Source organism: Protopterus annectens, chromosome 10.part0 (assembly GCF_019279795.1).
Source record: "Protopterus annectens isolate FY-2018-M chromosome 10.part0, PAN1.0, whole genome shotgun sequence".
NCBI lineage: Eukaryota > Metazoa > Chordata > Ceratodontiformes > Protopteridae > Protopterus > Protopterus annectens.
This window is the reverse complement of record NC_056744.1, coordinates 1212449480-1212472604: the sequence shown is the minus strand read 5'-3', so window position 1 is coordinate 1212472604 and position 23125 is coordinate 1212449480. Positions and strand designations below refer to the sequence as shown.

General features: G+C 40.4%; 1 protein-coding gene across 1 annotated transcript in view; it reads left to right on the top strand.

The window, feature by feature from the left end:
* The window catches only part of AXDND1 (axonemal dynein light chain domain containing 1), a 2684234-nt gene that overhangs the window by 2302805 nt on the left and 358304 nt on the right, over positions 1-23125 (top strand). The window contains exon 21 of the mRNA XM_044085955.1: positions 14509-14646. Within this exon, the coding sequence (XP_043941890.1) occupies positions 14509-14646 (138 nt within the window). The remainder of the gene's footprint in view (positions 1-14508; positions 14647-23125) is intronic.

The window sequence follows — 23125 nt, the reverse complement described above, 5'->3', positions numbered from 1 at the left end:
CTACTTGCATATTGGCCAGGTCCATTAGGAACTTGAAGGCAACCCATTTGTTCCCTAGGCTTTATCCACCCTTATTGAAACCAGTTCTTTCTCATCCTCTTCCTCCTGTCCTGATGATTTTTCACTGCCTGAACTCTATGCCAGCATGGCACTGCCCCCCTTACTTTCTTTTATAAAGACTGAAGCAGATTATTCTTTCAGTACCTTTGCTTTTTCATGGTCTTCTTTGATCATCTTCAAGTCTCTCCATGTGTCCCTTTCTTCCTTCTTTCTTCTGTGCACCTGAAGAAGTCTGTATTCCCTCTCTTGACCCTCTTCCATCAACTTCTTTCCAGTTTGCCTCCTTTTTAATTTTTCTAAGTCTTTTGGGTTTCTAATACCATGACGGGAATGGACCGCATTCCTATATCAAAGCATGATTAAAGTTCATAAAGTTAGTATTATTTCAGTCTTTGATGTTAGTCAGAAGTGCTCTTAGCTGGAAATGAACACTATTAAAGGAAGAACTGAAAGAACTACATCATTATATATAACATGGCAAAAAGTAACTGCAATGTTGGAGAGTAATGACTGTAGCAAATTATAATTGGGAAACAATTGTATAGAAAGTCGATCATATGTCAGTAATACACACCCGTGTATACTTTATTTTGGTTTAAATGTTGATATCTGTTTACTGCTTTTTTTTCTGTAATGCTTTGTGGCTCATGTTTCCAGTGTTTTTCAGCTACTTTAATAATATACTGTTTGCATAATCCCCAATGCAATGGTCTTGCCACATTATTATGCCTTTCAGTATACAGTACTTCTGCCATTAGTATATCACAACCAGCAACAAGATGTGCACCTGTTTCCAATTCTGTTTTACAGAACCTACATTTGTCTGTTTCTCCCACACGTTCAATGGACTTTGTAAACCAATGTGTACGTAGTCTACTATCTTGGGCAGCCAGTATTAACCTTTCATCTTTTGATTTAAATTCACCTTTCCTTAATCATTCCTGTGTTCGATCCTGATCAGCATGAATTTGTTCCAAGAGTTTTCTATACTTGCTACAGTATTTATGTATTTTCCACATTTCTTGCCTTCTCATCTGATCCTTTACCTTATATTCTTTCTTTCCTTTTTTGTCACATTCAGATTTTTATCTGTTTCTGGTTTGATTTCCATTCCCAATTGACGCCAATATGCTTCTACTAAACTAAGCAGGGAAGTCATCTTAGACTTGTTCTCCTCATGTTTCAAAACTTTTACTACATTTGGGTATTGTGAGGTCAGCAGATACGTATGCAGTCCCATGACTGCAGATCTATACATGTAATCACTTTCGAGGAGGCCCATACCTTCTTCAGAATGGGGAATATATAGTATTGGTATACACATATTTTTATTGTTCATTTGATGACTATGAGGTATCCTTCTTGTTTTTCTGTCCAACCTATATAACACCTTTAGGTTAAGTCAATCACTCCAAAACTGTAAGTTAGGACAGGAAGAGCAAATTGGTTTATAGCCTGAACTTTGTTCCTTGATGTCAGTGCTGTCTTCAGTATTAATGTAAGTCTTCTAAAGTATTCCTTACTAAGTTTTATTCACATTTCTTCGTTTTATTGTTGATTCTTCATCAATTCCCAAATATTTATACCCTCCCTCTTGATCAAGTTCTTTTATATTACATTCTTGTCCCAAACTGATGTTTTCTTGGTGCTGCAGCTTACCTGCTTTAAAGGAAGCTTTTGCACATTTATCAAGACCAAATGACATTCCTATATAATCTGAAAATGTTTTGAACACTTGCAGATGTGCTTTCAGTTCCTCATCTGATGAACTGTACATTTTTAAATCATCTACAAAAAAAAGATGAGAAGTATTTTTTTCTGGGAGCCAAACTGTAGCCATGACCTAATCTGCTAAGTAAACAACTTAATGGGTTAAGGGCAAGACAAAAGAGCAGTGGTGACAGATAGTCACCCTGGATATCTCCCTTTGAATTTTTATCTCTGGAATAATAATTTGTCCTTTATCAAGGCTTAACTGCAAAGTGGTTTCCTACTGTTTCATGGTCGCTGTCCTGTAATCAATCAGTGTAGGGTGTATCTTATACATTTTTAAACACTGTTTTATCCATGAATGTGGGAAACTGTCAAATGCTTTTTTGTAGTCTATCCATGCCGTAGATTCTTCCCCATTTTATAGTCTGCCATTATGAAATTATTTAACAACAAATGATCCTTTGTTCCATATGACTTATTCTTGTTATACTTTTGTTCTAGTGCCATGATTGAGTTTTCTTCTAAATGACTATAAACTTTGTCAGCATCAATTCCAGTGTATAGTTTATACTTTATCAGAAGGCAGGTTATTGGCCTACAGTTTTTAGGATAGCTTGCAGGTTCACTCTTAAGTAGGAGTATTGCTTTTTCCTGTTGTTAACCAGGCTGGTGTCTGTTCAGGGTGCACATATAAATAGTTTTTACTCATGGCTAAATCTTCATGTAAAGATGTTAATATTTTTAGCCAGAAGATAGGTACTGCATCTGGGCCTGGGGTTTTCCAATTAGGAGTTTTTCTTAACTTTGTTTCAATTTCTCTGGCCATTACTTCATTCCATTTCATATCCTGTATATTTGAACTTCTTATTCTTTCTTTTACTTATTCTATCCATTTGGCATCTCTGTTACGTTCCATATCATCTTCATAGATATTTCTCCAAAATGTATCTATTTCTTCTTTTTTTTGGTGGTGTTCCAATTCCTTTTGCCTTGTTGCCCCATTTTCTATAAAACTTTTTTGGTCATCAATAAACTATTAATTTTGTACTTTTCCTTTATATTTATCTGCATAGCTTCTAAGTTTTTCAACCTGTGCTGATATTTTTATTTTATTTGAGATAGTGCACGATAGATCCTAATCTGTTCTGATATTGCGCATTGCTTTTATCACGTCAGTCTTTCTGAGTATTTTTGATGATCTGTTCCCTCTTCTATACTCTTCTAACAGTGACACTTCTTGTCTTAATTGCTTTATTTATTTATTATTTATTTATTTATTTATTTTACATTTGTTTCCATGGATAGTCTGTCTGGGTGTAAGCCCATTTTCAGCGGAGGCCCGGGGAGAAAAACTCCAGAAATATAATTTACATAGGCATTGATATGAGAGGAACAAGTACATTGATATAACAAGACAAGTACAAGTATATATTGGCATCACAGGCATCTCATCGATAACAAGGAATCAAGTAACATTATACATTGACATATATAATATCATAAGCATTGTTTACAGAGTATTGAGTTTGTTTTTCAATAACATAATAGGCATTTGAGGGTAGGTTTAGCTTCGTTAATCAGGTTAGTAAAGATTGTAAAAGGGGAGAGGAGGGTTTGAAGAGGGAGAGATGTCTAGTATATTATTAAGGGTGCAAAGATGGCTACTGTTCTTTGGAGGGGAACATGTGGGTTGGGGAATAAGACATACAGGGGAGGGATTAAGCTGGGTTGATAAAGGAGCATATCCAGTTGCTATATATGTGGTCTTTTAGCTGTTTCTTGAATTTGGTTGGGTTTGTAATGTTTAAAATATGTTGGGGAATTGTGTTCCAGGTTTTGGAAATATGGTTGGAGTAGTGAGTATCCCCAGCCTTGTTGTTGCTTTTGGAGACTTGTAAGAGGGTTTTGTGTGTAGATCGGAGTTGTTGAATGTTAGTATATGGTTGGACTAATTGTTCTAAGGCTGGGGTTTTGTCTGGCTGGTGTACTAAGTGGTAGGTGATAAATGAGTTGGGTGTTGATTATGTGTTGGGGGAGTTCTAACCAATTTAATAGTTGTAGGGAGGAGCAGCGGTGGGACCTGTGTGGGGAGTTTGTGGCAAACTTTGCTATTTTGTTATAATGGGATTCGAGTTTGGAAAGCCTAGAAGTGTTGTTGTCCTATCTTGCCTTCATTCTTACCAGGATGGGTTCGGATCCGATACTCAGATCCAGCTTGGCCTTGTATATAAGCTTGAGGTCGTTCACTAGCTCATGGCTAAACCCTGTCCCAGCATGCACTAGGAAAGATCCCCAGATCTCGTTTGCCGCTAAGCAAGATCGGGTGCTCATTCTGCTGGCTCTGACTAAGTATACTCATGATTATTATCGCTATTGTCGGAAATTGCTTATTCTTAATTATTATTGATCTAGATAACTAGTTTGGTGCTAGTTTGTTATTTCCGCTTTGTTCTGCTTATTTTTCTGCTGTTGGCCTTCGTCTCCCGCCTAAGCCTTATTCTCCCTGTCCTGGCCTCCACCTAGCACTCTTAATAGCCCATTTTAGTTAGAGTGCTCTTCTTACCTTTGTTTTTTCTCTATTTTAAAAATTGTTTAGACAGTTCATTTAAATTAGAGAAATGCTTTACCCTTAGCCCATTTAAGTTAGAGGGCTTCCCTTCTTTCAGTCTTCCAGACATAGCCCATTTAAGTTAGAGGGCCGTGCCCTCCTTTTTTTCTCTCTTTTACAATCATAGTTATTGTTTAACTATTGTTGTGGTTGCTGTTGTTGTTGTTAAAGAAAGAAAAATGCTCTAGCTTTTTTCGTGTTACTATCCCTTATTCAGGATATCTTCTAAAGATTCGAAATCCTGGAGTTTCAAAAAATGTGAAAAATGTGGACAGAAAATGTCCCTAACCGATAGACACACTATTTGTGGCTATTGGCTAGGAGCTGTCCACCTCCAGGCATCTTGTTCCATTTGTCGTTCCTTTAATCACAGGCCTCTTCTGGACAGGAAAAACAAATTAATACTAAGAGGTCTTTTAAAAAAACCCTTCTTGGAAGCAGTTAAAGAAGGTCCGGATTCATCAAAGTTTGACCAGTCTCCATCTTCAAGATCCGACAAGTCGGGGATGAGCTCTACCTCTTCCAGTGCTCCATTGGAGCTTTCCAAAATGATTACTAAAATTTCAACACCGGATCCTAAGGCTGTCGGATCCAAAAAAATCTACTGCTCCGCCACCATCAGTCTCTGTGGCGGTGGAGTTTGTGTTGCAGAGCCAGTCTACTGTCTTGGAGCTGTTCTCCCCTACTCTAAGATCACCTATACTCCAACCTTCCAAATCTCCAGCCCCCTCCACTCGGTCTTCCAGGTGCCTATCCGACGATGACATGGATTGAGTGGTACAGAGGCTATTAAAGACACCGGTGCTGGCCAAGCTGTTATCGGATCCAACCGCAAGGGCTTCGGATCTGACCACATCTTCCTCTTCTGCTTAATTTCCTCTTCCGATCCGACCTTTGACTTCAGAGCTGGAATGTCCGGAGTTGATATTGGTGGAACCAGCGGACCCGAGACCTATTATGGGATCTTTGGATCCGACCATTGCTCCGATGTCCTCGGCTCCATCGGAGCTCAAGGAGTCTAGGAGCAAATGTTCTCCAGTTGGGTCTGGGGAGGTTAGTCAGATTGGACAGTTGTCGGATCCAAACTTGCCTCTTGGGGCATCGGCTTGGGTGAACACGGCTCCTACCTCAGCCTCAGAGCCATCCTCCTTGATTCCAGGGGTTCCCTTGGCTTCTTCGGATCCAGGGATTTTCTCGGATCAGGGGTGGGGGGGGCTTTTGAGGTGAGGAGGAGACTGCTGTCTCCACAGGCAGTTTTGCTGTCATCTCTGGATGTTCTTCCCCTAAAGGCACCAGTGTCTGCCTCTATACCCTTGCATCTACTGGGACGTGGAGATCCTAGGCCTCAGGATGCCCCACAGGGTGCCTCCCACTCTTTTGAAACCTCTCCAGAGTACCCCTCTGAAGAGGTCCCTCGGAAGAGGTTATGTAAGAGGAAGCATTTAGACTCCACAGAGGAGTCCATCACTTCTGATAAAGACCTCGATGAAGCTGAAAGGTCCCCACAGTCATCTCCTGATGATGTCTCCATTGGAGACATCTTAGAAATACTTAAACAGAGAGGCAGCTGGAAGTCTCCCAACCCTTCAGCAGAGGAGCCGTGTACCTGAAGGCCTTTGGATCTCCCCCTTCCTCCACTTAGGTGTCTCCACCTTTTGGTGAACTTCTGGATTTAGTGTCTCAAAAGGCATGGGAGTCTCCAGATTCAGTGGAACCTGTTCCTCGGAGGTCATATATGTTCATCACATCCCCCCAGACAAAAACATTTTATCTAAGGGAGTCCCAGCAGATGCTATGGTGGTGGCAGCAGGCACCAAGAAGGAACTCTCAGAGACATCTTATTATTTTCATCCACTGAACAAGGAGTCTCGCACAATGGACAGATATGCTCTCAGATCGTTCAATTACCTGATCCACTTGACTAGATTACAGAGAGATCTCCTAAAGGAGTTAGGAGATACTCTCCAAGGTTCAGTAGCTGAAGGGGTGTCACAGAAAGTTTTCTATCAGCTGTCTACCTTAAATACAGTTGTCAACTCCTCCATGAGACTGATTTCTTATGCAGCGGATGGAACGAGTAGAGCAGCGGGTTCAGGAATTTCCCTAAGAAGACATTCATGGATGTGCTTGTGTGACTTTGCAGAACCTTTTAAATCTTCTTTTGTGAATGGCTCATCTCTGTTCGGGCCCAAAGTCAAGGACACACTAACTATATGTGAACAAGAATGAAAGACTCTGTCTGCCATAGGAGTCCATTTTCCCTATCTACCAGACCATATCCCAGAGGTCAGAAAGGAAGTGGAAAAATGTGGTTTCAAAAATCCCAGAGAGCTTTCCAGAACACATGTGGTGAATCTTCCCCCGGGAGCAGAGGGTGAAGTAGTAATGGAAGACACCAACCATGCAGCAGAGGTGCTCCGCAGAATCAGGGTGACAGAGAATCTTTCTTTGGTAAGCCCTTTCAGTGCTTCTGAAGGGAGGCCCACCTGTCCATCTCTGTAGGCAGTCAGGGGTTGCTTATCTTTGTACCCAGAAGACTGGCTACAAATGACAAAAGACAAGTGGGTACAAAGCATCATATTCAGAGGTTACTCCATATCCTTTTCCTTCCCTGTCCCAAACATAAAAAAGATCCCAGACATTCCACCCAGTCAAAGGGAACAGGCAACGCCAGAAATTCGAAAGTTGCTAGACAAAAGAGTCATCCAAACAGTCCCCGCAGACCAAATAAGATCCGGAACTTACTCAAGGTTCTTTTTCATTCCAAAGAAAACAGGGGACTGGAGACCAATTCTGGATCTCAGCAATCTAAACAAATCTGTAAGAAAGTCCAAGTTGTGGATGGTAACACTGCAGTCAATACTCCCTTTTCTGGGACAAGAAGATTGGATGTACTCGATAGACCTCCAGGACACGTACTATCACATAAGAATGGACAGGCAATCCAGTAGACACCTACTCTTTCGGATGGGAGCCAGTAACTACCAGATTTGAGCTCAGACCTTTGGCCTCACTACAGCCCTCAAAGTATTCACCACATGTATGGCATTAGTTGCGGCTCACTTGAGGCACCAAGGATTCTGGGTGTTATCATATTTAGATGACTGTCTCCTAACCGCCACCATCGAGCATCTAATAGAAGTGAGAAGCACTACCTTGCAGCTCTGCTCTCACCTAGGAATTACAATAAACTACGAGAAATCTGCCTTGCTGCCTTCTCAGCATGTTGTTTTTATAGGAGCAGAATTGGATACAATAAGTATGATGGCCAAACTTCTTCCAGGAGTGCAAGTTCTACAACATCAGGTTTTAAATCTTCTTACAAAGCAAAAAGCACAAGCAAGGACAGTCCTAAATGTTTTGGGGACCATGATGAGAATTCTCCAGTGGCTATTGTCCACTCAGTGGTCGATGCAGGAACTGCCTATGTCCCACAAAATATTTACAACAGAATCTTGCAAAAAAGACCTTCATTGGTGGCTTTACTCCACTCATGTGATGCTAAGTCGACCATTTGTACTTCCCCAACCATTAGCCACAGTGACCACTGACACCACTCAGATAGGGTGGGGGTGGGGAGCATTACCTGGGAAAGACAGTCCAAGGCACTTGGCAGGATCATGAGGCCCATTTGCACATCAGTGTTCTAGAGATGAGAGCAGTGCTTCTGGCATTGCAAGTATTCCAGGGCTCTCTTCCACTGGGAACTATTGCAGTACAGACAGACATTTCAGTTGTATGGTATATAAACAAATAAGAAGGAACCAGATCTTACCCCCTTTGTCAAGAGGCTCTGAGAGTATGGCAGTGGGCGACCTCCGTCCAATGCTTTCTGATACCAACGCACATCCCGAGGAAATCCATCGTGATTGCAGACAGACTCAGCAGAGCAATTCTGATGCCTCACGAGTGGTCCGTAAAACAGGAGTTAGCGGAAAAGATTTTCCACAAATGGGGACAGCCTTGCTCTGACTTTTTTGCGACATCCATGAATGCCAAATGCAGCAGCTACTTTGCTATTATTTCCCCTCTTGTAGAGTCACCAAGGGATGCACTTGTCCACGACTGGACCTGGAGTCTCCTCTATACCTTTCCTCCCTTCCCATTAATAGCCTTCTGCAGAATGGCAAAGGACTTGATACTCATTGCCCCATATTGGCCTCATCAAATCTGGTTCTTCTTCCTGTGGCCTCATCTTCGGGAGGAGCCTTGGATTCTGGACCCAGTTCCAGACCTTCTGACTCATGTCAGGAATGCTCCATCCTTCCCTTCAGACTCTCAAATTGACAGCTTGGCTCCTTCGATTCCAACCATAGCCAGGTTTCCTAACCTCGCTTCATCAGTTAAAAACATCCTAATATTTTATTTATTTATTTTATTTTATTTGACATTTGTTGACTGGGAATGTCTGACTGAGCCTGCGCCCTTTTTCAGCAGAGGCCCGGCAAGAAAAGCTTCACAAAGTATTACATACACCATAAAAATGTTTACAAACAATACAGTATACATAAGGTAATATAAACATGCTTGGATTCACAATTGTAACATGAGAGTTTAAAGGTGTTATTTACAAAAAAGGCAATAAAACCAAATGTTAAAACCTTTCATATATCTCCAATACATAAGAACTTCACTATATCTTTTCATAAGGCTTCAACGAGAAAGACATATAGAAGCAAATGGAAAATATTCTCATTATGGGCTTCTCATAATCATATTGACCCCTTTTCTGCCCCAGTAAATTCCATACTAGAATTCTTGGCAAAACTATTCAATAAAGTTGCAGCCGCAGCTACCATTAGAGTTCAGCTAGCAGCGATATCCAATTTCCATTTAGGTGAATCGGGCCTCAATATTATGTCTCACAGACTATGCAAAGCCTTTCTTAAAGGTACCTTGTTATTAAGACCACCTATCAAAGACCCTCCAGTACCGTGGGATTTAAATTTTGTCTTATCTCATTTAATTTTTCCCCTGTTTGAGCCAGCTTCATCCTGCGAACTCAAATTCTTGACATGGAAAACTATTCTCTTGATAGCAAGCCTTGTCGATAAAGCCCCCCTACTTGCTGTTCCATAGAGACAGGGTCTCCTTAAGGAGAAATCCTTCCTTTTTGCCCAGAAATATGTTTAGAATCAAATTTGAAGCAATCCATAAAGCTGCCAGTGTTTTATTCAAATTACGAGAATAAGCCAGAATACATGTTACACCAAATGGATGTGCATAGACAATTATGTTTCTACTTACACAGGACTAAGAACTTAAGAAAATCTAGCCAACTATTTATATCTTGTTCAGATTCAAAGAAAGGTACTCCAGTCCCTAAAGTGACACTTTCAAAATGGCTTTGAGATTGCATAACCTTCATTTATAAATCTCAAAACAGAGATCTTCCCCATAAAGTTAAAGCCAACTCTACAAGAGTCATTGCATCCTCTTCCACCTTTCTAGCTAGACTACCAATTGATACCATTGTGCTGCGGCAACATGGACAAGACCACATACCTTTATCACACATTACAAAGTTGATTTGGTCTCCAGGAACAGGGCCTCTTTTGGTTCCATAATTCTGAAGAATATTCTCCCTTGAGCCACCCAAGAAAGATGGTGCTAGGGACGCTGTCCCATCCTGGTAAGAATGAAGGCAAGATAGGACAACAACACATAAAGAAGTTATGTACTCACCATACCGTTTCATGTGTGTTGTCCATCTTCGCCTTCATTCTTACATCCCACCCTCCTTCCCCCAGCCTTTTTAATCCTGGAAGACCGAGTTGGCACAATTGGATATCATTATTCACTGACCCTCTTTATTGCTCTCTGAGTTATTAAACTGCCTTTATCTTGTATTCTCTTATTATAACTGCAAACAAGATCTGGGGAGCTTTCCTAGTGCATGCTGGGATAGGGTTTAGCCATGAGCTAGCGGAAGACCTCAAGCTTGTATATAAGGCAGAGTCGGATCCGAACCCATCCTGGTAAGAATGAAGGCAAAGATGGACAACACACATGGAACGTTATGGTGAGTACATAACTTCTTTTATTGCTAAGTTTGGTGAGAATGGGGGAGGTGTAGAGTAGAGTGGATAGGAGGTGAGTTCTGGTATAGTTTTCTTTATTCAATACGTCCTTGATGGCGTTCAGTTTCTCCCCCTTCCCCCTTCTTTCCCTTACTACTCTGTGTTTTTGGTAAGCCTTTATCTGTTATTAATTTAGCTACACAGTAATGTACCCTGTTTACTTCTGCTATATCACACGAATCTCTATGGACAGTCCTAATTACTGTGTTCATTTGTTTTAACAAACTTCTAACTTTTTGGGTTTTATTGACTCTGTAGTCTATTTCTGTCATTGATCTTAATATGTCTGTCAATCTCTATTAAATCAAGCAACTCTTCTCATCATTTTCTTCTAAATTGAGGGCACATTCTTTGTTCTCCATTTCCTGCGGGCATTCTGTAGAAAGTTCAAGAGCATCTTCCTGTGCCACATTCTCTTCAGTTTCATCCTGTGTCATCTGTTATTCTTTCATATGGGAACTTACTGGAGTCACCACTCCACAACATTGACTGAGTCAAGAGTTGCCACAATTTTCCTGTTCCTTCCCCTGCTGTGCAACTCCACCTCATCATTTGTACTGGCTTCCTGTGGAATTATCCAAAGTATCTTGATATGGAAACTGATCAAATGTTTCCCGCTCCGCTGGTTTCTCCTTAATTTGGGGATCCATTGGTCTGTCCTGCTGTGATGTCATCTGAGTTAGACTTTGTATACTAAATCCTTCACTTTGCAGGTGATCCATAACCTCAAGTTTATATTTCTTTAACTTCTCCAGTACTAATCTTCTTTTCTATTTTCCTTTTTTGTTTTCTTATTTTTTTTCTTGTTATAAAATTTTCCACGTCCAGATGCCTTTGCCTGTTTTTCTCTTCAGATATCTTTGGTCCTGTTCTTTCTGTATTAATTCATTTTGCATTCTCCTTTGCATAGCTATTGCACCATATTAAATCTCTTTTTCTTTCCCATGTCCGTATTTCTTCTTCAGATGTCTCCTGTTCCTCCTTAATCTGGGGACTCATTCTTCTATCATGCTGTGATATAACCTGTGTTAGACTTTTTACACAAAATTCTTTACTTAGCAATTTTTGAATAACTTCATCTTCTTTTTTTAACTTCTGCTTTACTAATATTGTGTTCTACATTGCCTCTTTGTGATCTGATTTTTTTATTGTGAAATTTTCCATATTTGGATGCCTTTGACTGTATTTCTCTTTGAATATCTTTGGGATTTCCTTTTTTGTGTTGATTAATTTGGCTTTCTCCTTTGCATAAATATTGCACCATATCAGATCTCTGTTTCTTTCCCATGTCCATATTTCCTTTTCATACCTTTCAAAAGTCTATAGATTTTGTTTTTTATATTTTCACACTTCCTTGGTTGCTTGTTTTTCCAAACAGCCCAAGGTTCTTGGTCTATATAATGTTTTTCACAAATATGTTGTATTAATGAACACAATTTTTTATTTGAAGCTTCTGACAGTTTTTCTTGTGGAAGTATTTTTCTTTCCTCTAATTTCTCTCTTAATCTTTTTGTATATCTTCTGTCTGGAAATTCTGGGCTTCTTGCGTAATAGTAACAGTGCATAATTTCTTATCTTCAGTAATCCACTCTGTCATTTTTTTGGCCTATCAGTTTTTGTGATCTTTTGTGAACTACTACTTCCTTCTACAATAGGGGGGCCATCCTCCCCCTGGGCCTGGCCTAGCCCCATTGTAGGAATGTTTCTATGTATTGAGGAATTTTACAGTCATTTTTTCCATTCCTGGCACCAGTGCGCCTACCAGGATTGGGCACCTTACTTCTCAACTATCCAGATTTTCACAGAATGTCCAGATTTTTGCCTGATATTTTAGGTCTGTTCCTCATAAAATTTGGGATTTTCTGGATTTTTGTGCAAATCAGCAAGGACTGAATTCACTGAATAATGATGGGCATTTGAGTTTCAGACTTTATATCTTTTAGAAAATGCATTGTAACACAAGAACTTTTATTCTTGCAACTTTCTTAGTTTATAAGAGAAATATTTAAAATGTGTCCCTATTTTTGGGGCTTTGTCCAGATTTTTTATGCTAAGAAGTTGAGAGCTATGGGCACTTTTTTTATTCTGGGTCTTGTGCATCCAGCTATCTTTTTTTATATTTTAACCTACTTCTGTCCATGACATAAGTTAAATAAAATACAGTATATATATGTGTCATCTTTGCGAGATTTTGTGAAAAACAAGGTCCATCTCACGAACGTACTCACCAAGACTTGAGGATAAATTCCAGCAATACTACTCTCCTTTATTTTCTGACTTATCTCTACATTCAGGCCCCTCCTTTGTTGCCTTTCTGCTTTCCTACTTGTACAGTCCCTCCTTAACTGCCAGGGCATTTAAAATAGATTCCTATGTGACCTTTTTTTTGCTTTCATCATATACTCACATTCCTCTTTCTGTGTGACCTCCTATATCATGTCCTCCTTTATGCAGATTGCTATTCTGCCTGCATACTTCCCTTCTGGATAATTTTTAAACAGCTTTTATATGTTCATCTCCACGTTCCAATCACTGTCGTTGCTGGTCCATATTTCTGTAATGCCAGAAATTATCCAACCTCCCCTGAAGCATCAGTACTGTAGCTGCTTCATCTTTTTATCTAGACACCTTGCATCGCATAGTAATGCTACACAGCCACTTTTCGAGTCACTCTGGCTTGTTCCTTTGCTGTGTCATGTGTACCATTGCCACTTGGTCTTCATTGCACACTTTCACCTATCATTATTGCCTCAGTTGTGACACAAGGAGTCAGGCTACATTTGATAAGTCAGTAGTCCAGGGCTCGACTATCTGAGCTGTCTGCTTGCTTGATTCTCTGGCTCCTTCCACTGCAATTTAGCATACCATAGGATCCATCAAGGACTGTTCTTTATGTCAGATGTAACCAATATGTTATTAGAGTATCTGTTGATCTGTGTAACAGATATAGTCTTGCAGTGTTATTCTAATCTACAACAAAATCCAACTAGTATTTTGTTATAGCAGCCTGGACTTGATTAGTGTCCTGGATGTTAGAGCAGGCCAGCCTTGGAGGGTGAAGAATGAAAAGACATTGTCTAATTGGTTCTGTCATGTGAGACTGGATGGGAGTGAGTCTTAGAAGCATGTCTCCCATCATAGAATGACCAGTGGAGTCCAGAGATTTGACAAGAGAAATCTGATTATATAAACGGGGTAGGGCTGTCAAAGGGGCTATGTCACCCCAAGTAGAAAGTGATGCTCCCAAACTGCCCATTGCACACCTAGCATCTGAGTACTTGCTGAGGCATGTGCGAGAGGCCACTCATTACTGTATGACTGTATGTTGCTGCATAGAGGAATGAATGGCATAATCTTAGTGATTGACCACATAATCAACCAACATGGGGCTGAAAAAGATGAAAAAGAAGACAATGCTTGCTAGGTCCTGAATGTCTGATCTCTGCTCACCCATGGAGTACTGTCTCTATTGACAGCAATAACTGCTGGAGGTCTGTCTAAATGTGGCAACCATGCCTTTTTGTGTTATTTGTTGCATAATTTGTCAGTTTTTCATTGATATTTCTTGATTATGTGAAAATGCTTACTACTGATATGGGCTGAAATGGCAAACACAAGGTAATTGTGCATTTGTATAGGTGTGCTGCATCATAGCATGTATTGCCATGGATGTGCAGATTTCCCTGTGTACTAGATTTTAGAGGAAAAACCTACTACATTGTGATTGGTGGAGAAAAAATACCCAACCTAGAACCAGCAGGTTGGGTCATTTAATAATTCATGTAGAGATGGTGAAGAGACATGTTTTATTTTGTGACTTACCTAAAAAATAAAGAAGCATAAGCTAATAAAGATATGAACAAGTATGGATATAAGTAGTCCTTGTGTTTGGCATGGTAAGATGATGTCTGTGAAGAATATAGAAAACTGATTTTTTTTCTGTTTAGAGGAAAAATGTAACTCTACGTAGAAGTCAGCAAAAAAAAAATTCAATACCTAGATTGTATGCGACATTTAAAAAAAATAACACATTATCAATTATTCTAGGAAGAGTGTACTACTTGGATACAGACATGTCAATTCATCCTTTCTGACCTTAAAAAGGGCCCTGTTCAGTCACTACCCTTGGAAAGTAGAACACAGAATCACGGTGATTCATCAGAAGACTCTTCTCTACCTGAGAAGGTAGGGCAAACTTTTTTTGTATTGATTTCTGGAACTTCTTTGCTGTTCAGATTTGCTGATGAACAAATGTCATTATTGTGTTAGTGTACTGTAGAGATTCTTCACATTATCGTGTGTAACAATTATCTTTGAAGGCACATTTTTCTTATTTTATCACTTCAGTGGAAATAAATAAATAAATATGTAAAATGTCTTAGAAATACATTAGTAGTTTGAAAAAGAGGTACACAGATCCAACGAAACATGTCTTTTACTACCAGTCAGGCCAACAGCTGATACTTGGGCATCTTTTGTGTCAGATAACTGTTATTGCTAACACCCAAATGTACTTCATATCCTTCAGGAATCAGCTGTAACTGTTAATTGCTTTTTTTGTTGAATCTGTGCTAGAAATGCTATTATCAATGAATATTTTTTGTTTATCTGTAGTGCTGTTCCTCAAAAATCTACTTCATTGCCATCATTCATTTGATTATAATTTTGAAGCTTTCTGCTTTCAGAGCTTTTATTTATTTTATTTATTTATTTATTTATTTATTGACATTTGTTGACTGGGAAAGTCCACTGAGTCAGTGGAGGCTTGGGGAGAAAAGCCCCATTTACAAATCCAAGAAGTATTTAAGACCAAATTATATTTACAGCATTATCCAAAAGTTTTCACACAAATTTTCAAAGATTAAAATACATCATTTATAAAGTTTTTATACAGTTCTGTGGCATATATGATTTTCTAAAGATTAGTAACATAGAGTGCAAATATATACATAATCTAGTTAGAATTAGTATTATACCTTCTTATTAACAAACATTTTAATGCATGTCAACACAATGGCCCATTATGGCTTGATGATGAGATTATGAGAAAAAAATATAAAAAAATTATATTCTTTGTATATGCAGAGAATTTAGTCAAGCTGCTTATTAGATCCAATATTGTCAATTTTTGTCCATTTCAACACATGGGTTGTTTGGTCTAATCTCGACACCAACTCTTTTGCTTCTTTTGGTTCCAGAGTTTTGACTCCTCCCCTACCCATAATTCCCTGTATTCCACCTTAATATCTTAGATCAAGTTTATCTCCTTCCAACACAAAATGATCAGGAACTGTTCACAGTTTAGTAAGAACCCGGTGACCCCGAAGTCATATGTGTCAATTTAGGAAGGGGGGAAGAAGGGAGGGGTGTTGAACCAGATGAAAATCAGCCAACATGGATCAATCATTATGGTAAGTACATAACTTTTGTATCCAGTGTTGTCCATTTTCATCCAATTCAACACATAGGACAGATTCTCAAGCTGTTATACCTGGGTGGTATCAAGAAAGGACATTCCTGCTGATGGTGGAGCCATCAGACACAAAGGTATGGACCATGATACTACACCAGTAATGTCGTCAATGGGAAGTCTTTTAGAATAGGCTGTTGAGTAGATATTGCTCTACTGAAATGAGCTTTAGGCTTAGATTGTGTAGCTAAATTTTTTTTGTTACAGACAAAAGAAATGCAGTCTGATAACCATCTTAAAAGGGTATCTTTGGCAAAAGCTTTACATAATTTTGGCTTTGAAAAATTAGTAAACAACTGATCGGATTTCTTGAATCTTTGCATTCTATGAATATAGAACCTGAGTTGATGATGAGCATCCAACAAATGTAAAAGTCTTAGTATCTGGGAAAAAGTACTGGTAAATTTATTGACTGATTTAAGTTTGCCTCAGATGCTATTTTTGGGCGAAAGGATGCTATAGTTCTCAGAGAGCCAGATAGGGAGATTTGCGTGAAGGTGACTGTAATTCTGAAATCCACCTGGCTAATGTAACTGCCACCAGAAAAATTGATCTGATGTTGTCAGTTTTCATTCATTCCTCAACATTTGGGTTTAGATCAGATCCTCGGATCTGACTCGGACACTTTTTACAGCTTGTGGCCTACTACAAACTCTCAAGCTCCTCCCTACCCATAATGCTATGGTCCCCTTCAGTACCTCAAATCGTGTTTGACGCCTTCACATACGGACATGGTCGCTACAGCTCTCAAGCATTATAGTGAGTTTTTGTCAAATTTAAATTCTTTTGTCTTTATAATTTTAATGTACTTTATATTCTCCCTTATTCCTACGTGTTATCTAGTGTAACTTAATACCACTGCTGGTAGTTTTTTTTTCCCTGTCTGTCCCTTTTTACCATTTTCTGGTAATCTTTAGTACCATTTATGGTATTCCTTAGCCTTTTTCTTTTCCTACTGAAAAAAAAGCTTATTCTTTGCCTTATTGGCTTTTTCTGTGAGTATAGCTGAAAAAACATCTGGGTTTAGAAAATGCAAGCAGTGTGGGCACAAGATTCCTTTATCCGATGCTCACAACTGTTGTGTATATTGTCTGGCCCTGCCTATTTAGAAGTTCCATGTGACATTTGCAAGTCATTTAATTATAGGGATTTAGTGGATAGAAAAAAACAAATTAATTTTAAATAGACTTCTACCAACTACTTTTTCCAAATCGTTGGCTGGAGCTCAATCTTCCAAGACAGGCCAGAAAGAGTCAAGGAAACGACTTGCTGAACCTTCTGGATCTTCCACTGCATGTTCTGATCGTAATAAGGAACCGGCAAAGAAGGTTTCCAAATGGCCGGATCTGAAGACCAAATCCTCAGATCCGACTGCTTTGGATATTAGGTCTGCTTCTTCGGATACAGTTCTCTTGGAACCAAAACAGCTCCGCCGGACCCAATATGCATCCTTTCTGGACCTGGTCCCCCCTCTCTTTTACTTCCCCCTTCTTATAGCTTTTTCTTCCCATTCTTTCAGGAGTTTTACAGAGGTGGATACGGATAGAATGATGAGGCAGTTTCTCTCAGCACAGATACAGAGGAGTATTCCCCTGGTTTGTACCCCTTTGTGTGAGGAAGCCTTCACCAGTGTTTCTTCACTGATTCTGGGTCCTTCTGCAATCCATCCTTCAGATTTGGAACTCTTGGATCTGAGCCTTCCGGGACTGTCTGTTTTGGATTCAAAGATGGTGGTTTCTTTGGATCCGATTCATTCTCTGAGTGTAACGGCTCCGAAGCTGTTGGATCCGGATGTCTATCTGAGATGAAGCACTGTTGTCAGCTCCAAGGTGCTAGAGTCAACTCCAAAGTGGTTGGGAGCCTTCTTTGCCCCTCGGAGTGTCAGCATTAGACAGCTCCATTCTGACCTCTGCCTCTGGTGGACTGCCTTTGGGTCAGAAGACAATGGTCCAGAAGCATCCCTTCTTGGCTCCATCAACCTTCTTCTCCCTGGGGCATTCTGCCTTTGTGGTAGTAGAGAGAGTTTTCTATTCCAGAATTCAGACAGTTCCTCCCTCCTCAGATATCCCTTCTGGTTCCCAGATGTCTTTGTGCCACGGGCCTCATCACTCTACTACACAGGGACAGCCAGCCCAAAGCCTCCAGACCACCCAGCAGGGTATCCTTATTTCTTCCAATACTTCCCTGGAGCATCCCACTGAGGAAATCCCTAGGAAGAGAAAGTGCAAGAGGAGGCACTTAGACTCCCCTCAGGAGTCAATCACAGATGATACTGAATGAAGAGGAAGGGTCTCCAACATCACCATCTGATGATGTCTCCTTTGGAGACATTTTGGAGATCCTTAAGCAAAGAGTTGTTTGGTCTACTGATAACCCTTCCTCAAGAGCAACCAGTATTTCTGGAGGCTTTTGGGTCTGGCCTATCTGCTTCCTAGGTGACTCCACCCACCAATGATCTCATTGAGTTGATCTTTAAGTGGGCGTGGAAGAAACCTACTTCTGTTGAGCTGATCCCCAAGAGACCAGATAGGATCCTGGCACCACCCAAGGGGAAAGAGTTTTGGAGCAAGGGAGTACCAGTAAATGCTATGGTCATGCCGGTGGCCTTGAACAAAGATTTTTCTGAACAGAGTTCATCTGTTTCATCTGTTATCCCCCTAACAGGGAGTTTAGCATGGTGTACAGGTTTGGGAAGCGTGTTTACACCTCAACGCCTTTCGCTCTTAGGTCTCTGAACTATTTTGCACACTTTATCAGACTACAGAGAGTTTGATTACAGAACTTCCAAATCCCTCTCAGGCGCAGTAACTGCTGAGGCCCAAACATCTGTTGCATTGCAGTTGGCTACCGTACAGTCCATTGCTATATCATCCATGAGGCTACTTTCTCATGCAGCTGAAGGTACCTTACTGGAGGCAAGTTCAGGCATTTCCATTAAGAGGCATGCCTGGATGCACTTGCATGATTTTGCAGAGCCCTTCAAGTCTTCCTTCATTGATGCTCCTTTTGACAGAAGATTGTTGTTTGGCCCAAAAGTGAAGGCCACACTCTCCAGGTGTGAGCAAGATGGTAACACCCTGTCTGCAGTGGGCGTACATTTTTCGATCCCTCAAATAACCTTCTCTAATAATCAACAAGGTGGTGAGGATGTGCTTCAGAAAGTTCCAGGGTTCTTTCCATGATCCATGTGGAGATAGTTCCCCCAGGGGTGGGTGGGGGACTCTAAAGGAATACACCAGCCTTGTGACAGAGGAGGGCCGCAGAATCAGGGTTACAGAAATTCCTTCTCTTACAGACCCTATCAGCTCTCTTGAAAGGAGGCCCAATTGTCCATCTCTGGAAGCAATCAGGGGTCGTCTATCCCTGCACCAGGAAGCTTGGCTAAACATTACAAAAGATACATGGGTGCAGAGTATAATTTCCAGAAGTTATATAATTCCCTTTTCCCTTCCCCATCCCTAACAGTAAACAAAATTCCTGATGTTCCAGAGGAAAGCAGCAGCACTGGAAATAAAAGAAGCTGCTACAAAACAGAGCATTCCAAGAGGGCCCCCATGGGCCAGAAAAAATCCAGAACTTACTCAAGATTCTTTTTAGTGCCAGAGGAAACAGGGGACTGGAGACTAATTTTGGATCTCGGCAATCAAAACAAATCAATTCAACATACCAAGTTCCAGATTGTCACAGTTCAGTCCATTTTGCCTTTCCTGCACAAGGACGACCGGAAGTGCTCAGTAGATCTTCATGATGCATACTATCATATAAAAATGAATAGATGATCCAGGAGATACCTACACTTCTGGCTGGGAGCCAGTCATTACCAATTCAGAGTACTGCCCTTTGACCCCCTCCACAGCCACCAGGGTGTTCACCAATTGCATGGCAGTAGTAGCTCACTTGAGACTGCACAAATTCCAAGTGTTTCCTTATATGAACGACAGGCACATTACCACCCTGACCAGGCATCTACTAATCAAAGCAGGAGATTAAGTACTGCAGTTTTGCTGTCACCTAGTCATTAGTATCAATCTCAACAAATGTCATCTAGAACCAAGTCAAGTGCTAGTATTCACAGGAGCCTTGTTTGACACTGTATCAATAACAGCCTCCCCTCCCCTGCCAGGAGTACAAACTATACAATTTCAAGTCAGGAAGATAATTCAAAACTCATCACTGTCAGCCCAATTGATTCTACAGGTGTTAGGTTCAATGTCCACTGCCATAATTCTGGCACCATTGGCAAGATATGATATTATAATTGTTCAATGGACCTTGGCAACTCAGTGATCCATCCTGCACCAACCCTTCTGCACCCAGATTAAAATAACTCAGGCATGCAATAGATATTTCAGGTGGTGGATTTTTTGCGATCAAATTTCACAGGGCAGTCCATTCATACTTCCCCAGCCCAAAGCCATAGTTACCATGGATGGATCTCAGTTTGGGTGGGGTGGGGTATTTCTTGGGAAAGACAGTCCACAACACTTGGTCCCCAGAAGAGGTCAACACACATATCAAGGTCCTAGAAATGAGAGCAGTCCTCCTGGCGTTGCAGGCCTTTCAAGACTCTCCCTCACTTCAGGGACTATTGCGATTCAGACAGACAATATGGGAGTAGTCTGGTGCATCAACAAACAGAGAGGAGCCAGATGTTACTCCTAATGTTGAGAAGCTATGAGAGTGTCTCAATGGGAGATTTCATCCAATCAATTTCTGATGGCATTGAACTTTCTGGGGAAATTCAATGTCATATCAGACAAGTTGAGCAGATCCATGCTATTGCCCCATGAGTGATCTCTCAACAAGGAAATTGCAGAGAAGATATTCCATCATTGGGACTGTCCATGGTGCGATTCCTTTGTATCTACCCTCAACAACAAGTGCAGCAGATTTTTTGCCCTGATGCTCCCACTGGGGAAGGCACTGAGAACATTGTGATACTCTTCTCCATGATTGGCCCCCCTGGTCACCTTTATGTCCCCAACTTTCCTCAGAAAGCATCTCAGTTGAAGAGCACAGTAATCCTCATTGCCCTTATTGGCCTCATCAGATTTGGTTCCCCTTCCTCTGACCTCACGTGATTCATCCCTTGTGGATCTTGGATCCAATTCCAGATCTTCTGTCACATTCAAAAGACATGATTCATCCGGACATTTTGGGCCTAAAGTTGACAACATGTTTTCTCCAGTTCCATTGATAGCTAGGCAGTCCAGGCTGTCTTCCCCTGTACATCATATACTATTGTCTTCCCATAAACCTTCCATTAGAAAAATTTACAAAACTATTGGAAAAGGTTTATTATTTAGACTCAGCAGAAATGTTTTTAATGAAGGGAATAGTTCTTTAACAGTTGAAGTACAGTTGGCTGCTATTTCATATTTTCATGTTGGAGATGACAATTATTCCTTAAATTCATCACAACTATATAAGGATTTTATTGAAGGAACCCTTTTACTGAAACCGCCCTTTTAAGGTCCTACTCCACATTGGGATTTGAACCTAGTCTAATAAAGCCTTAACTCAATCACGTTTTGAGCCAACTGCTAAATATGAAATAAAGTTTTTAACCTGGAAAACAATATCGTTGGTAGCTATTATATCAGCTAGAAGAATTTCGGAACTGCAAGCCTTACCTTCCAAACCCCCTTATTTGGTTTTCTATAAAGATGGAGTGTCTCTACAAATCAATCAATCCATTAACCTTCCTGTTTTCTTCTCCAGTTTCTCCAATAAAGGGGAATATATTTTCCATTTATTGGACATTCATAGACAATTCCATTTCCATCTCCATGGAACTTATAAATTCAGAAAATCAGATCAGTTATTTATCTCTCTTTCAGATTTGAGATTAGATAAGCCTGCTACCAAAATAACATTAGCCAAGTGGTTAACTGATTGCATTTATTTAGTCTACAGTAAGTTGGGTTTGTCTGTACCAAAACCTTTGAGATCTCATGCAAGCAGATCAATGGCAATCTCTTCAGTATTTCTGTCCAGATTTTCCATGATGATATTTCTGCTGCAGCCACTTGGGCTAATCCTCATACTTTTATTACTCATTGCAAAGTTGATCAGGTCTCTAAGGGAAGAGCAGCCTTCAGCTCAACAGTACTCAGGAATATCCTTTCTTAGAGTCAACTCGGAGTTCAGGTAGCTGAGGACTCTGTCCCACATGTTGAGAAATAAATACAAATTGACATCTAATAAAGAAAATATGTACTCACCATAATGTTCCATCTGTGTTGTCCATTTTCATTCTTCCTCAACTCCCCTCCCCCACCCCCTACCTTTTTTGTTTTTTGACTTCTGGAAGGTCAAGAGGAAACCAGGGGAGCCAATGTTCCTCTTTATGAGCTCCAGATAGTGGTTTCTTATTTACACATGGTTGTTTACAAATAAAGAGCAGCAAATAAGATCTGAGGTATGGAAGGTATAGCGTTATGGGTAAGAGAGAAGCTTGAGAGTTTGTAGTAGACCATGAGCTGTAAAAAGTGGCCAAGTCAGATCCAAGGGTCGGCTCCAACCCCACATTTTGAGGAAGAATGAAAGTGGACAACACAGATGGAATGTTATGGTGAGTACATAACTTTTTTCCAGATCAAGACTTTTAGATCTACTGTGGATGCTGACTTAAAGGGGGGTTGTGTTAGAGCCTGAAGCATACTGATAATATCCCATGAGGGAACTGGGTCCCTGATGGAAGGTCATAAAAGAAGTCACTCTCAAAAAGGCTTTAGAAGTCTGTAGGGAAGCAGCAGAAGAATCATTATGGCCAATGTGTAAGTTCGACATGGCTGCCATTTGAAATTTGGTGGTGGAATAACTATAGCCTTTGTCAAAAAGTTCAGATAAAAAATTCTAATATGGAAGAAACGGATGCAGAGAAAGGGTCCAGTCCTCTGGAGACTGCCCAAATAGAGAATCCTTTTCCATTTAATATGTATAACTTTTTTGTGGCTGGTTTCTATAAAGAAGATGTGATCCTGAAAACTGTAGTGGGGAGCCTGGCATCAATGGCTATGGTCAAAACTGGAGAAAGCATGTGGTTAATTTCAAGAACTTCTAGTCCAGAGGAGGCAATCCTGACAAATGAGTAAGGAGATGTGGATAATGAGCCAACATCCAAGAGGGATGTTATAGATGCCACAGAAAGGGGGAGCATGTTTATTGGGGCCAGAATGGGCAATTAGGATC